The 14938-nt window shown below is 46.0% G+C and overlaps 1 protein-coding gene and 1 non-coding gene across 4 annotated transcripts in view; both read right to left on the reverse strand.

The window, feature by feature from the left end:
- The window catches only part of LOC126466830 (ras-related protein Rab-37-like), a 338533-nt gene that overhangs the window by 74309 nt on the left and 249286 nt on the right, over nucleotides 1-14938 (reverse strand). For 2 of the 3 annotated variants that reach the window (XM_050096414.1, XM_050096413.1), the window contains one exon: nucleotides 2597-2707. The exons of the other annotated variant lie outside the window; for it this stretch is intronic. In XM_050096414.1, the coding sequence (XP_049952371.1) occupies nucleotides 2597-2707 (111 nt within the window). The remainder of the gene's footprint in view (nucleotides 1-2596; nucleotides 2708-14938) is intronic. 3 annotated transcript variants of the gene reach the window in all.
- Nucleotides 5459-5533, reverse strand: Trnat-ugu (transfer RNA threonine (anticodon UGU)). Its single transcript has one exon. It is a non-coding gene; the product is annotated as a tRNA-Thr (tRNA).

Here is a 14938-nt window from a genome sequence, read left to right on the forward strand (position 1 = left end):
GAAAATTAGAGGAGTGTTGTGTGACAAGAAGGTGAGCATTGGGTTGAAAGGGAAAGTGTACAAGTCGGTGGTAAGGCCTGCTATGATATACGGGGCAGAGACATGGCCAATCACAGTAGCCCAGGAAAGGAATATGGAAGTGGCGGAAATGAGGATACTGAGGTGGATGCGTGGGGTAACGAGGAAGGACAGGATTAGAAATGAATTTGTTAGAGGAACTGTGAAAGAGGGACCCATGGGGAAAAAGATATAAGAGAGAAGACTGAGTTGGTACGGACACTTACAGAGAAAAGGGGATGAGTATATTGGAAACAGAGTTGAAGATACAAGGTTTGAAGGAGCGAGAAGGAGAGGAAGACCGAAGATGAGGTGGAAGGATAAGATATCCGGGGACCTAAGGGAGAAAGGATGGAAGAAGGTAGAGGCAATGGATAGAGTACTATGCTAGAGAGCTATGCGTGAAGCGTTCAGTGAATTCGAAAGTAAAATTCTATGTACCGACGTGACAGAAAATCCTAGGAAGTTCTGGTCTTACGTTAAATCAGTAAGTGGCTCGAAACAGCATATCCAGACACTCCGGGATGATGATGGCATTGAAACAGAGGATGACACGCGTCAAGCTGAAATACTAAATACCTTCTTCCAAAGCTGTTTCACAGAGGAAGACCGCACTGCAGTTCCTTCTCTAAATCCTCGCACAAACTAAAAAATGGCTGACATCGAAATAACTGTCCAAGGAATGGAAAAGCAACTGGAATTACTCAACAGAGGAAAGTCCACTGGACCTGACGGGATACCAATTCGATTCTATACAGAGTACGCGAAAGAACTTGCCCCCCTTCTAACAGCAGTGTACCGCAAGTCTCTAGAGGAACGGAAGGTTCCAAATGATTGGAAAAGAGCACAGGTAGTCCCAGTCTTCAAGAAGGGTCGTCGAGCAGATGCGCAAAACTATAGGCCTCTATCTCTGACGCCGATCTGTTGTAGAATTTTAGAACATGTTTTTTGCTCGCGTATCATGTCGTTCCTGGAAACCCAGAGTCTACTCTGTAGGAATCAACATGGATTCCGGAAACAGCGATCGTGTGAGACCCAACTCGCTTTATTTGTTCTTGAGACCCAGAAAATATTAGGTACAGGCTCCCAGGTAGATGCTATTTTCCTTGACTTCCGGAAGGCGTTCGATACAGTTCAACACTGTCGCCTGATAAACAAAGTAAGAACCAACGGAATATCACACCAGCTGTGTGCCTGGATTGAAGAGTTTTTAGCAAACAGAACACAGCATGTTGTTATCAATGGAGAGACGTCTACAGACGTTGAAGTAACCTCTGTCGTGCCACAGGGGAGTGTTGTGGGACCATTGCTTTTCACAATATATATAAATGACTTAGTAGATAGTGTCGGAAGTTCCATGCGGCTTTTCGCGGATGATGCTGTAGTATACAGAGAAGTTGCAGCATTAGAAAATTGTAGCGAAATGCAGGAAGATCTGCAGCGGATAGGCACTTGGTGCAGGGAGTGGCAACTGACCCTTAACATAGACAAATATAATGTATTGCGAATACATAGAAAGAAGGATCCTTTATTGTATGATTATATGATAGCGGAACAAACACTGGTAGCAGTTACTTCTGTAAAATATCTGGGCGTATGCGTGCGGAACGATTTGAAGTGGAATGATCATATAAAATTAATTCTTGGTAAGGCGGGTACCAGGTTGAGATTCATTTGGAGAGTCCTTAGAAAATGTAGTCCATCTACAAAGGAGGTGGCTTGCAAAACACTCGTTCAACCTGTACTTGAGTATTGCTCATCAGTGTGGGATCCGTACCAGATCGGGTTGACGGAGGAGATAGAGAAGATCCAAAGAAGAGCGGCGCGTTTCGTCACAGGGTTACTTGGTAACGGTGTAGGTTGCTCGCCAGGTTTCGAGAGGGTGCGTTACTGGATGAGGTATCGAATATATTGCTTCCCCCTACTTATACGCCCCGAGGAGATCACGAATGTAAAATTAGAGAGATTCGAGCGCGCACGGAGGCTTTCCGACAGTCGTTCTTCCCGCGAACCATACGCGACTGGAACAGAAAAGGGAGGTAATGACAGTGGCACGTAAAGTGCTCTCCGGTACACACCGTTGGGTGGCTTGCGGCGTATAAATGTAGATGTAGAAGTATCCAGAAGAGCAACGCCGACCCTACGTGACGTGGGACAGGGCGACGATAAAGAAGAAGAAGAAGAAGGTAAGGAATTTCTGTAAACGTGAAAGCTGGTGCCACCTGTTAGACTAAATAATAGCCAGGACTCAAGCGTCGTGTTACATATTCTGTTCCCATCCTCCCCCCCCCCTTCCCTCCTCCCCATGTGGACGTTCCTACTTTCTCCATAGTTAGAACATAGTTTTGCTGACGAATGTAGTTAAGGATGAATGAACAGCACATCCTGAACTGTCAACAGCAGGGAACGCCGCAGGCGAACGGAAGCAGCGGGGCGTCGCTGATGTAGCGGCGGCAGCAGTGACCGCAGCGACCCCCTGGGGGCGTCTGCGGCGAGGCGGCGGTGGCCTGCGGGGGTGGCAGCTGCTGCGGCTGCTCACCCGGAAGTCGATGCCCACGGTGGAGATGAAGCTGCCGCTGAGGAAGCGGCCGTCCCTGAAGCGCACCAGCAGGCACGTCTTGCCCACGCCGGAGTCGCCCAGCAGCATCACCTGCAACGTCAACACGTGCGGCCTCACGCAGGCGGCTGCGCTCCTATCACTAAGGCCCTGCAAAGTGCCGATCTGCATAACAAGTACATGAAGAAAATCACGCAGCACCGCAGTAAGAAATCTGATGAGTCGGGTGCATCCTGTAACACTACTTGGCTATTGCCGGGGTCCACGCAACCTTTTTTATTTAGATAAAAAATAGTCGGAAATGCACGAGGCATGGCTACAATGTGATAGCTAACAGCATGCAACTTTCACTTCAATCTAATATATTTCTTGCTGACTTTGTAATGCTGCACACGTACAACTTTCTTGTTGCCTTGATAATGCTATACACAGCAGTCAGTAGTCAGATGTTCTTCAGCACCTCGAAACGCCAGACAGACACTGAGGAGACAAAACATTATGACCTCCTGCTTGACAGTGTTTTGCTCCATGTTTGGAAAGCAATACAGTAACGATAGTGCATGACGCTGAACAGACAAGCTGTTCGTAGTTTTTAAGATGTATCTGACACAGATATCTACGCCCAGGTCACACAATTCTCGTAAATTACCGGCCAGTGGTTTGTAGGTGATGAGCACTTGCCCCGTAGAGTCCAGGATCTGTTCCATGGGGTTCAGGCCTAAAAATGGTTCTGAGCACTAAGGGACTCAACATCTGAGGTCATCTAGAACTTAGAACTACCTAAACCTAACTAACCTAAGGACATCACACACATCCAGGATTCGAACCCGAGACCGCAGCGGTCGCGCGGTTCCAGACTGAAGCGCCTAGAACCGTTCGGCCACACTGGCCTGCGTTCAGACCTACATCTGCGTGTACGTCTGCATACATACTCGTCAAGCTACCGTACGGTGTTTGGCGGACGTCACGCGCTGTACCACCACTAGTCGTTTTCTTTCCTGTTCCACTCGCAGACAGCCGGCCGTGGTGGCCAAGCGGTTAAAGGCGCTACAGTCTGGAACCGCGCGGCCGCTACGGTCGCAGGTTCGAATCCTGCCTCGGGCATGGATGTGTGTGATGTCCTTAGGTTAGTTAGGTTTAAGTAGTTCTAAGTTATAGGGGACTGATGACCTTAGAAGTTAAGTCCCATAGTGCTCAGAGCCATTTGAACCACTCTCAGACAGAGCGAGGGGAAAACGACGGTCTGTATTCCTCCGTAAGGGCCGTAATTTCTAGTATCTTAGCTTCGTGCTCGTTATGCGAGATGTATGTTGGCGCTTGTAGCATTATTCTGCAGTCAGCTTCAAACGGCTGTTCAAATGGTTGAAATGGCTCTTAGCACTATGGGACTTAACTTCTGAGGTCCTCAGTCCCCTAGAACTTAGAACTACGTAAACCTAACTAACCTAAGGACATTACACACTTCCACGCCCGAGGCAGGATTCGAACCTGCGACCGTAGCGATCGCGCGGTTCCAGACTGTAGCGCCTAGAACCGCTCGGCCACCCTGGCCGGCTCAAACGCCTGTTCTCTTAATTTTCGCAATAATGTCCCACGAAAAGAACGTCACCTTCCCTCCGGTGATACCCAGTTGAGTTCCCGAAGCATCTCCGTAATACTTACACGTTGCTCGAACTTACTTAATTGGACATGGTGCAGATCCCAAACACTCGAGCAGCTCGGAAGAATACGTCGAACTAACGTCCTGTACGTGGTGTTGTTTACAAATTAACCACACTTTCCAAAAATTCTCCCAGTAAACCGATGTTGACCATTCGCCAACCCTGCTACAGTTCTCACAGGGTCGTTCCATTTCACATCGCTTTGCTACGTTACGCCCTGATATTTTAACGGAGTGGCTGTGTCAAGCGGGGCACTAAAAATGCTGTACCCGAACAGTACGGGTTTGTTTTTACTACTCATCCGCATGAACTTGCATTTTTGTATATTGTACATCACAGCATCATGAACAAGCAACCGCAGATTGCTGCCCACCCTCTCCACCAGATCATTCATGATACAGAAAATAACACTGGACCTATCGCGCTTCTCTGGGACACTCCTGACGACATCCTTATCTCTGACGACCACTCGCCGTCAAGGTCTAGGTTCTATTACTTAAGAAGTTTTCGAGCCACCCATATATCTGGGAACCTATTTAGTGTGCTCGTACTTTCGTTAAACTGATGTGTAAGACATTACTATCACGCTCCTCGAACCACCACTGCACAGTTCTGGCCTTGGGGCACGGACAGTTATCCCTCTGGAAGACTCGTCGTCTGGAAGACGTCACGTATGTAAGGATGCAACTGGTCCGCAATTATATTCGTGTAGTCCACAGCTGGCATAGTACCTTCGATTTCTACCGTAGGTCGCATGAAAGCCAAGGTGGATGTTCCCCATAGTACAAAATTTCCGCCAGTGATCTGCCTCCAGACCCGGTTCATGTTCGAGGAGCTGTTCGTCTGGATGACGGCGTACCAGAACACGACTATCGACCAGATGTACCAAGAAACGACCATGTGACGTTTTTTCATAGATCCTCTGTCCCGTTTTGAGGACTGCACTGCATTGTATTGCAGTCGTAATTAATGATCTCGTCGTCTGCTGCGCGGCCTAATATTCAACAATGAGCCCTGAACAATGTGCGCCGAAACACTTACGCCTGTAACAGCATAGTACGTCGCCTATCCCGCTTTACAAAGCGGACAATCCTTCCATTTCCACGTTGAAATTACAATTAAATCAATACCATTAGTTTCTCACAGGCGCTGATATACACCAACGGGGACAGTTGAAAATGTGTGCCCCGACCGGGATCCGAACCCGGGATCTCCTGCTTACAAGGCAGACGCTCTTTCCATCTGAGCCACCGAGGGCACAGAGGATAGTGCGACCGCAGGGATTTATCTCTGGCACGCTCCCCGTGAGACGCACATTCTCAGCTTCTAGTCCACACACTACATTCGTAGTGCCCCTGCCATTATACCTACTACTCGTGGCAGACAATCCACCGAGAACAGATGCCATCTTCATATCGTTAAGGCTAACCGGCTGATGACCTCCTTCAGCGCAGATGCACTGAACACTTATGGGACTCGGTGGACTGTCTGGAGCGAGTAATGGGTATAATGGCAGGGGCACTACGAATGTAGTGTATGGACTATAAGTTGAGAATGTGGGTCTCACGGGGAGCGTGCCAGAGATAAATCCCTGCAGTCGCACTATCCTCTATGCCCTCGGTGGCTCAGATGGATAGAGCGTCTGCCATGTCAACAGGAGATCCGGGTTCGAGCCCCGGTCTGGGCGCACATTTTCAACTGTCGCCGTTGGTGAATATCAACGCCTGTCAGAAGCTAATGGTATTGATTTAATTGTAATTTCATTCTAGAGAGCTGCACGGTCACCAATGGCATCTGTTCTTTCGGACATGTCCGAAAGAATAGATGCCATCTTCATATCTCCACGTTGTGTGAGAGGCGCGGATGTTTCAACACCTTGTCGCGTACTTCTTGTTTCACCGTCCGTCAATCATTTTCCATAGGTGAGCAAGTCAGTAGGATGCGAACAGCAGATCTGCTTTGCCGTTTCTGGGGTGGTCATTGATGGGCGACGGGGCCATGAGAATCTGCCTTAAAGTTGCTAATATCAGGGTATTCCGCATTTGCGGCCCGTGCCGTCGCTAGAATCTTTCCTCGTGCGTCTCTGCTGCGCCGATATACTTTCCTTGCAATGACAAGTGGATGCAATGCCACCAGACGGCTTTCGGTCTGTCGTGAGCAGTGGTCATCATGTTTAACGCATCAGTGTATCATTACAAAGGTGTGGAAAAGTAATTTCTGACATAATACAGTGTGTTTAGCTTTCATAACAAAATGGAGTCAATGTCATATTCCTTCAGTCTAAAACATTCGCTCATTTCAAATGTCTCAAGAACATTACTGAAACCCATTCTAGAGTTCAGGAAGAAACAGGTGATGATATATGTCAAATGTCTGACTTCACCAAAGAATTTGGTGACCAACTTAGTAATCTGAAGACACTTAAATGTTCATATTCAGTCCTGGATATTCATTTTGTGGTGGATGATTTTCAGAGTTCACTACTAATTATAATGATTTTATCTTTTTGTGCTGAATGGCTTACGAAGTTCACTACCATTATAATGGTTTCATTAACTACAGATTTAGAAAAAAAATTTCGAAATTTGTGGTAAGTTCTGTGGGAGCAAACTGCTGAGGTCATTACTTAATATAACTTAAACTAACTTACGCTAAGGACAACACACACACCCATGCCCGCGGAGGACTCGAACCTCCGACGAGGGGAACCGCGCAAACTGTGACAAGGATCCCCAGACCGCGTGGTTAGATTTAGAGGTATTGGAATGCATGAGGACGAATGACAAAGCACTGGAGAGAAACAGTTCTTCAACTGTTGAATTTGCAAAGAAGTGTCCAAAACGAAAGTGCCAACCAACAAAAGACCGTGACAAGAGACTGACCTGAATTTGGGGACCACTTCTGCGTGTGAATCACTGTACTTGATGTTTAATCTATTTCAATCTAAATATCGATCTGTAATAACTGAAGAACATTTTGTTGTACATCCACCACAAGCAGCGAAAATTTTTATATTATTCAACTACTTCGACATTTAAGCCATCCTCTGGCAGACTCTAATGCCGAAACTAATTTGTGAATAATAAACATTTTAGCAGCTTGTGGAGGATTGACAACAAAATCTCTTTTATAAAATCTATGGAGCAAAACTTAAAGAGGATTTTAAGTAACGGGGAGAACTTCCAAGAGAACTTGTGCGTTTTGCTCTCTCCAGCTGTAGATTTGAAGCTACTGGGAAACAGTTACCAACGGAGTTCAAAAAGCTAACAACTAAAATGAACACTCGAAAAAGAACATAACGAAACCAGCTTCTTCATTTTTGTTGTGTAAAGAAAGGTAGTTGAATGATGTAAGCTTTGGCACAAAATAAACGCTTTTTCATTAATGTTCATTAGAGCCATTAAGGCGGCTGAACCCTACCCGTGGGATATCCCACCCACAATGCTGTATGACATTAGTTTGATTAGTCTTTAAACAATGCAGTTGTCTTAGAATCAGTTCCATAAGTTTGTAGCTCCCGAAGGTAAGGTTAGTGGCCACCCGTTTATTATAGCCACGAGCTAGCGACGTGTACCACCAGGTAATTACAGCGCTGCCTCAACCACACTACTCCGTAGCGGTTTGTTTCCGCCTGATCCTGAAATTTCAGGTGTCTTCCAAATCTGAAGATTCTTCAAGGTTGAAATTTTTTATACATCGTAAGTAAGATGTATAAAGAAGAAAGATGGAGAAAAGAAATAGCAGGAAATACAGCACAAAAGTAAAAGAGTTTTCTGTAAAAAGAACAGAATACGAAAATCCAAATTGTGACTGAACGGGTGGTGAAAGGAGAAAAGGAGAGATGTGGTCCGTTGTTGCGATCTTGTCAGAGGACTGATGTGATGGATTCCACATCCACTTGAACCTGCTTACTGTAGTCTTCAGACGCTTCTGTTCTTTTTCTACCTGAAATGTTTGCTGTCCACGTTCCACTTACTTACAAGTCTATACCCTAGAAAAACTGTGGTGTCACCGCCAGACACCACACTTGCTAGGTGGTAGTTTTAAATCGGCCGCGGTCCATTAGTACATGTCGGACCCGCGTGTCGCCACTGTCAGGGATCGCAGACCGAGCGCCACCACAAGGCAGGTCTCGAGATACGGACTAGCACTCGCCCCAGTTGTACGGACGACGTAGCTAGCGACTACACTGACGAAGCCTCGCTCATTTGCAGAGCAGATAGTTAGAATAGCCTTCAGCTAAGTCCATGGCTACGACCTAGCAAGGCGCCATTAGTAACATTGCATGTATCTAAAGAGTGTCACTTGTATCGCCACAATCTCCAGATGTACCAAAAGGATGGATTAAAGTTAAGTATTCCAGAAGCTACGTACTTTTCTTTATAGCATTCATTACGTATCCTGTTTCAGACCTCACGCCATCCTGCTTTAACTTAGCGCGTGGCTTTCGGCTTCCTCTCATTGTGTCTAGGCTGTCTTGTCTAGACACAACAAAAACATAATCACAAAAGAACATATGTCCAAATCTTTAAATTTATATTCGATGTTAACACGTCTCTATATTTCAGAAATACTTTTCTTGCAGTCCCAGTCTGCATTTTATGTCTTCTTTAGTACGGCCAAATCAGTTACACTACTGGCCATTAAAATTGCTACATCAAGAAGAAATGCAGACGATAAACGGGTATTCATTGGACAAATATATATGATACTAGAATTGACATGTGATTACATTTTCACGCAATTTGGGTGCGTAGATCAGTACCCAGAACAACCACCTCTGGCCGTAATAAAGGGCATTGAGTCAAACAGAGCTTGCATGGCGTGTACAGGTACAGCTGCCCATGCAGCTTCAGCACGATACCACAGTTGATCAAGAGTAGTGACTGGCGTATTGTGACGAGCCAGTTGCTCGGCCACAATTGACCAGACGTTTTCAATTGGTGAGAGATCTGGAGAATGTGATGGCCAGGACAGCAGTGGAACATTTTCTGTATCCAGAAAGGCCCGTACAGGACCTGCAACTTGCGGTCGTTCATTATCCTGCTGAAAAGTAGGGTTTCGCAGGGATCGAATGAAGGTAAGAGCCACGGGTCGTAACATATCTGAAATTTAACGTCCACTGTTCAAAGTGCCGTCAATGGGAACAAGAGGAGACCGAGACGTGTAACCAATGGCACCCCATAGCATAAGGCCGGGTGATACGCAAGTATGGCGATGACGAATACCCGCTTCGAATGTGCGTTCACCGCGATGTCGCCAAACGCGGATGCGACCATCATGATGCTGTAAACAGTACCTGGATTCATCCAAAAAATGACGCTTTGCCATTCGTGCACCCAGGTTCATCGTTGAGTACACCGTCGCAGACGCTCCTGTCTGTGATGCAGCGTCAAGGGTAACCATAGCCATGGTCTCCGAGCTGATAGTCCATACTGCTGCAAACGTCCTCGAACTGTTCATGAGGATGGTTGTTGTCTTGCAAACGTCCCCATCTGTTGACTCAGGGATCGAGATGTGGCTGCACGAACCGTTACAGCCATACGGATAAGATGCCTGTCATCTCGATTGCTAGTGATACGACGCCGTTGGGATCGAGCACGGCGTTCCGTATTACCCTCCTGAACCCACCGATTCCATATTCTGCTAACAGTCATTGGATCTCGACCTACGCGAGAAGCAATGTCGCGATACGATAAACCGCAATCGCGATAGGCTACAATCCGACCTTTATCAAAGTCAGAAACGTGATGGTACGCATTTCTCCTCCTTACACGAGGCATCACAACAACGTTTACCTGGCAACGCCGGTCAACTGCTGTTTATGTATGAGAAATCGGTTGGAAACTTTCCTCATGTCTTCACGTTGTAGGTGTCGCCACCGGCGCCAACCTTGTGTGAATGCTCTGAAAAGCTAATCATTTGCATATTACAGCATCTTCTTCTTGTCGGTCAAATTTCGCGTCTGTAGCACATCATCTTCGTGGTGTAGCAATTTTAATGGCCAGTAGTGTATTTTGCTGCCTAAGTTGCAAAATTCGTCTCATTTTCTAATTTGATTTCCTCAGCGTCGCCTGATTCAATTTGACTATATTCCATAGACTTGTTTTACTTTTATTTATATTCATCTTATAGCCTCATTTCAAGACAGTGTCCGTTCTGTTCAACTGATATTCCAAGTGCTTTGCTGTCTTGCACGGAGTTACAACGTCATCGGCAAAGTTCAAAGATTTTATTTGTTCTCTTGAACTCTAATTGGCTTATTAACGTTCTCCTTAGCTGCTTTTATTACTTGATCATTCTGCAGATTGAATTACAGCCGATACTGGCTACTACACTGTCTCATCCATCCTCAGCTTCTGCTTCCCTGTCATGTTTTCCGACTCGTAATTGAAGTCTCTCATGTATACGAGATATGGATAAACTTTTGCTCCGTGTATTTTATCCTCAATATCTTCAGGATTTCAAAGAGTGTGTTGAAGTCAACGAAGCCAAATCTTATTATAAGTCTACAAATGTTATAAACATTCTTCGACCTTTATTCTAAGGTAAGTTGTGGCGTCAGTATTGCCTCGCGAGTTCCTACATTTCTCCAGAGCCTAAACTGATCTGACTTAGATATGAAGAGGATAGGTGTCGAGTAACATGAATGAATAACTGCATGAAACTATTCCGAGGGGGCGATGATCTCAATAACAAAAAATTTGAGCACTACGTGCATGTTCTATCAAATGGCAGATGGTGAGCTAAGAATGTAAGCAACTGACAACTCTAAATTGGCAACAATCAATATTGAGCATACTACGAGAGTTAGGAAAGTTTGCATGTCCATACGCATCGCGCTCAGTAGAAAGGGAAGGAACGAAGACTAGTGTCTAACGTCCCGTCGAACCAGAGAAGTTTGAACGACGTGGGGCAGCTAGAAAATCTGAAAAGGGAAATGCAAAAACTTAGTGTTGTGTACATAGTTCCGCGTAGTCAGAGCGTACACAACTTTCCCACTAGAGCGCGCCCCGCTAAGCACAACAGCGCAGGCGCAGCGCTCGTCCGTCTCCACACTACGAGATTGCTGCTAACGTAGAACCTTTTCTCCTCGCGGATCACACTCGCGCAGTGATACCTGAACGCTCGAGGTATTATAACGAGTGTACAGACCTCCGATTACTCAGTCTGCATCAGTCTGCATTAGTCTGCATTAGTCTATAGTCAAGTTTCAGTCTGCGCCTAATAAGATTACCATATTCCTGTACATAGCCATGAAGATAAATGAATAGACACTTTGTCAAGTATCAGAGATATGTGAGAATAAGATTACGTACCAAGACCAAAGGAACTTCAGACTGTCAATTGTAAACAGCATCGAGAATCAAGTTACGTAATTTCTATATTTTTTATTATTTTAATAAATGTGTGAGAAAATTAATCAAGTTCTGTTTAAAGTTGGTCACCGTCAATCCGCTACTCTAAGCGTGCAAGTGGCATTTCTATCGTCTGACCTAACGGCGGAAGATAAACACGCCACGATAAGACCACGAGACATATTGCTGACACTCGCCTACTTCGTTAGAGCGACAAGTCAAATAATCTGATGGTGTGTGTACCGAAGGTCTTACAGTACGCACATCACACTTAGTCTAGATGCAGTGGCCATCAATGACCTGAATCGGAGAGAAGATAAGGATTTTCGGCCAGAAGAATATAGGGTAATATCAACAGTAGTAGAAAATGGTGTAACGTGAGTAGGATCCGTTACGATTAGTGTGGTAGGGCAGAGAGTGAGTTACTATGAACAGTTCAGTGACAGTGTTGTTCTTAACAGATTCAGCAAATAAACGCCGACAACAGTAGTTCAGGTATACATGCCAACATCGCAAGAAGAACGTGAAGAGAGAGATAAAGTATACGAGGATATTGAACGGGTAATTCAGTACGTAAAGGGAGATGAAAATCTAATAATCACGAAGAACTGAAATGCAGTTATAAAGAAAGGAATAGAAGAAAAAGTTAAGGGAGAGTATAAGCTCGGTAGTAGGAAGGAGACGAAAGGGAGAATATTTGAATTCTGCAACAGATTTCAGTTAATGATATCAAATACACTGTTCGAGAACCACAAGAGGAGGAGTTACACTTGGAAAAGGCCTGGACATACTGGAAGATTCCAACTGTAGTACATCATGATCAGACGGAGATTCCGAATACAGAAACTGGATTGTAAGGTGTACCCAGGAACATATATACTCTGATCACAATTTAGTAATGAAGAAGAGTAGACTGAAATTTAACAGACTCGTACGCAGAATCACTGTAAAAGGACAAGGGACACTGAATTACTGACTAACGACGAGATGTGTTTGAAGTTCGCTATATACACTCTTGGAAATTGAAATAAGAACACCGTGAATTCATTGTCCCAGGAAGGGGAAACTTTATTGACACATTCCTGGGGTCAGATACATCACATGATCACACTGACAGAACCACAGGCACATAGACACAGGCAACAGAGCATGCACAATGTCGGCACTAGTACAGTGTATATCCACCTTTCGCAGCAATGCAGGCTGCTATTCTTCCATGGAGACGATCGTAGAGATGCTGGATGTAGTCCTGTGCAACGGCTTGCCATGCCATTTCCACCTGGCGCCTCAGTTGGACCAGCGTTCGTGCTGGACTTGCAGACCGCGTGAGACGACGCTTCATCCAGTCCCAAACATGCTCAATGGGGGACAGATCCGGAGATCTTGCTGGCCAGGGTAGTTGACTTACACCTTCTAGAGCACGTTGGGTGGCACGGGATACATGAGGACGTGCATTGTCCTGTTGGAACAGCAAGTTCCCTTGCCGGTCTAGGAATGGTAGAACGATGGGTTCGATGACGGTTTGGATGTACCGTGCACTATTCAGTGTCCCCTCGACGATCACCAGTGGTGTACGGCCAGTGTAGGAGATCGCTCCCCACACCATGATGCCGGGTGTTGGCCCTGTGTGCCTCGGTCGTATGCAGTCCTGATTGTGGCGCTCACCTGCACGGCGCCAAACACGCATACGACCATCATTGGCACCAAGGCAGAAGCGACTGAGAAGTGGCGGTGCGGTCCCCTACGGCACTGCGTACGATCCTACGGCTTGGCGTGCATCCGTGCGTCGCTGCGGTCCGGTCGCAGGTCGACGGGCACGTGCACCTTCCGCCGAACACTGGCGACAACATCGATGTACTGTGGAGACCTCACGCCCCACGTGTTGAGCAATTCGGTGGTACGTCCACCCGGCCTCCCGCATGCCCACTATACGCCCTCGCTCAAAGTCCGTCAACTGCACATACGGTTCACGTCCACGCTGTCGCGGCATGCTACCAGTGTTAAAGACTGCGATGGAGCTCCGTATGCCACGGCAAACTGGCTGACACTGACGGCGGCGGTGCACAAATGCTGCGCAGCTAGCGCCTTTCGACGGCCAACACCGCGGTTCTTGGTGTGTCCGCTGTGCCGTGCGTGTGATCATTGCTTGTACAGCCCTCTCGCAGTGTCCGGAGCAAGTATGGTGGGTCTGACACACCGGTGTCAATGTGTTCTTTTTTCCATTTCCAGGAGTGTATGTGGATGCTCCATAAGGAATATGACAGTACGCAGTGCAGTTGAAGAAAATTGTGAAGGTATAGAGTAAGAAATGATCGTCGGTAGGCCTGATTCAGCACATATGAAAGGCAAAACCATCTTCGGTGAAATTAAAACCAAGAGCGGCAACATTAAGAGTGCAATGAGGATTCGACTGTTAAACTCAGAAGAGAGAGCGGGTAGTTGGAAAGAGTACACAGAAGATTTCTATGATGGGGAGAGCTTGTCTGACGATGTGATAGAAGAAGACGTTGGTGTCGATAAGGAAGAAATAGGGATCCAGCACTAGAGTAAGAATTTATAAGAGCTTTAGGAGACTTCAGATTTAATGAGGCAGAAGGGGTAGATAAGATTTCGTCGGAATTTCTAAAATAATTGCTGGAAGCGGCAACCGAATGACTGTTCACGCTGGTGTGCAGAATGTACGAGACTGGCGACATACCACAAGACTTTCAGAAAAGTATCTTCCATTCAATTCTGAAGATAGAAAGGGGAGATAACTGCGAGATCTATCGTACATTCGCTTAGCAACTCGTGCGCTCACATTGGTGACAACAATAATATACAGAAAATTGGAAAAAAAGTTGAGGAACTGTTAGAAGACGGTCCGTTTGGCTTTAGAGAGGGGGTAAGAGCACGATAGAGGCAGTTCTGACTTTGCGCTTGGCGATGCAAGCAAGACCCAAGAAAAATCGAGACACTTTCATAGGATTTGTCGACCTGAAAAAATAATTGGAAATAGTAAAATGATGTAAGATGTTAACTTTGCGCTTGGCGATGCAAGCAAGACCCAAGAAAAATCGAGACACTTTCATAGGATTTGTCGACCTGAAAAAATAATTGGAAACAGTACAATGATGTAAGATGTTCGAAGCTCTGAGAAAAATAGGCGTAGACTGTGGGAAAAGAAGAGCAATATAAAATATGTACAAGAACCGAAAATGAACAATAAGAGTGAAAACCCAAGAACGAAGTACTCGGATTAAAACGGGGGTAAGACGGGATGCAATCTTTCGCCCCTACTGTTCGGTCTGTACATCAAGGGGGTA

Source organism: Schistocerca serialis, chromosome 1 (genome assembly GCF_023864345.2).
Source record: "Schistocerca serialis cubense isolate TAMUIC-IGC-003099 chromosome 1, iqSchSeri2.2, whole genome shotgun sequence".
Taxonomy (NCBI): domain Eukaryota; kingdom Metazoa; phylum Arthropoda; class Insecta; order Orthoptera; family Acrididae; genus Schistocerca; species Schistocerca serialis.